The following is a 334-nucleotide window of genomic DNA, read 5'->3' as shown; positions in this document are numbered from 1 at the left end:
TGTTGTCCCGGTTCCCGGTTGCTTATTTGCCCTTCCCTTCCAGACACGCTGTTCCAGCTGAAGGTGAGAGCATCCGCACACCCTCCCCACCATCCCTTATCTCCGGTCCTGGCCCCCGGTTACCGTCCCCGTGCCCTCCTCCCACCCCTTTATTTCCTCCTCAGTTCACGGCGAAGCAGCTGGAGAAACTCGCCAAAAAAGCCGAAAAAGACTCCAAAGCCGAGCAAGCCAAAGTCAAAAAGGTGGGTGGGAGCTCCAGCCCCCCCCCATCCCCACCTGCTGTGGGGTGGCCGGAGCTCCTGCCGTGAGCCACCGAGGGATCAGGGGAACGTTT

The 334-nt window shown here is 60.8% G+C and overlaps 1 protein-coding gene across 1 annotated transcript in view; it reads left to right on the top strand.

Moving 5' to 3' along the window:
* Positions 1-43: 43 nt before the first annotated feature.
* The window catches only part of CHMP1A (charged multivesicular body protein 1A), a gene marked incomplete at its 5' end in the record, with an annotated part of 3744 nt that continues 3453 nt past the window's right edge, over positions 44-334 (top strand). The window contains 2 exons of the mRNA XM_008936701.1: positions 44-63; positions 165-242. Of these exons, the coding sequence (XP_008934949.1) occupies positions 44-63; positions 165-242 (98 nt within the window). The remainder of the gene's footprint in view (positions 64-164; positions 243-334) is intronic.

The sequence above is a fragment of the Merops nubicus genome, unplaced genomic scaffold, assembly GCF_000691845.1.
Source record: "Merops nubicus isolate BGI_N331 unplaced genomic scaffold, ASM69184v1 scaffold33203, whole genome shotgun sequence".
In the NCBI taxonomy this organism is placed as follows: Eukaryota; Metazoa; Chordata; class Aves; order Coraciiformes; family Meropidae; genus Merops; species Merops nubicus.
The sequence above is the reverse complement of the archived record's forward strand: the minus strand, read 5'-3'. Positions and strand labels throughout refer to the sequence as shown.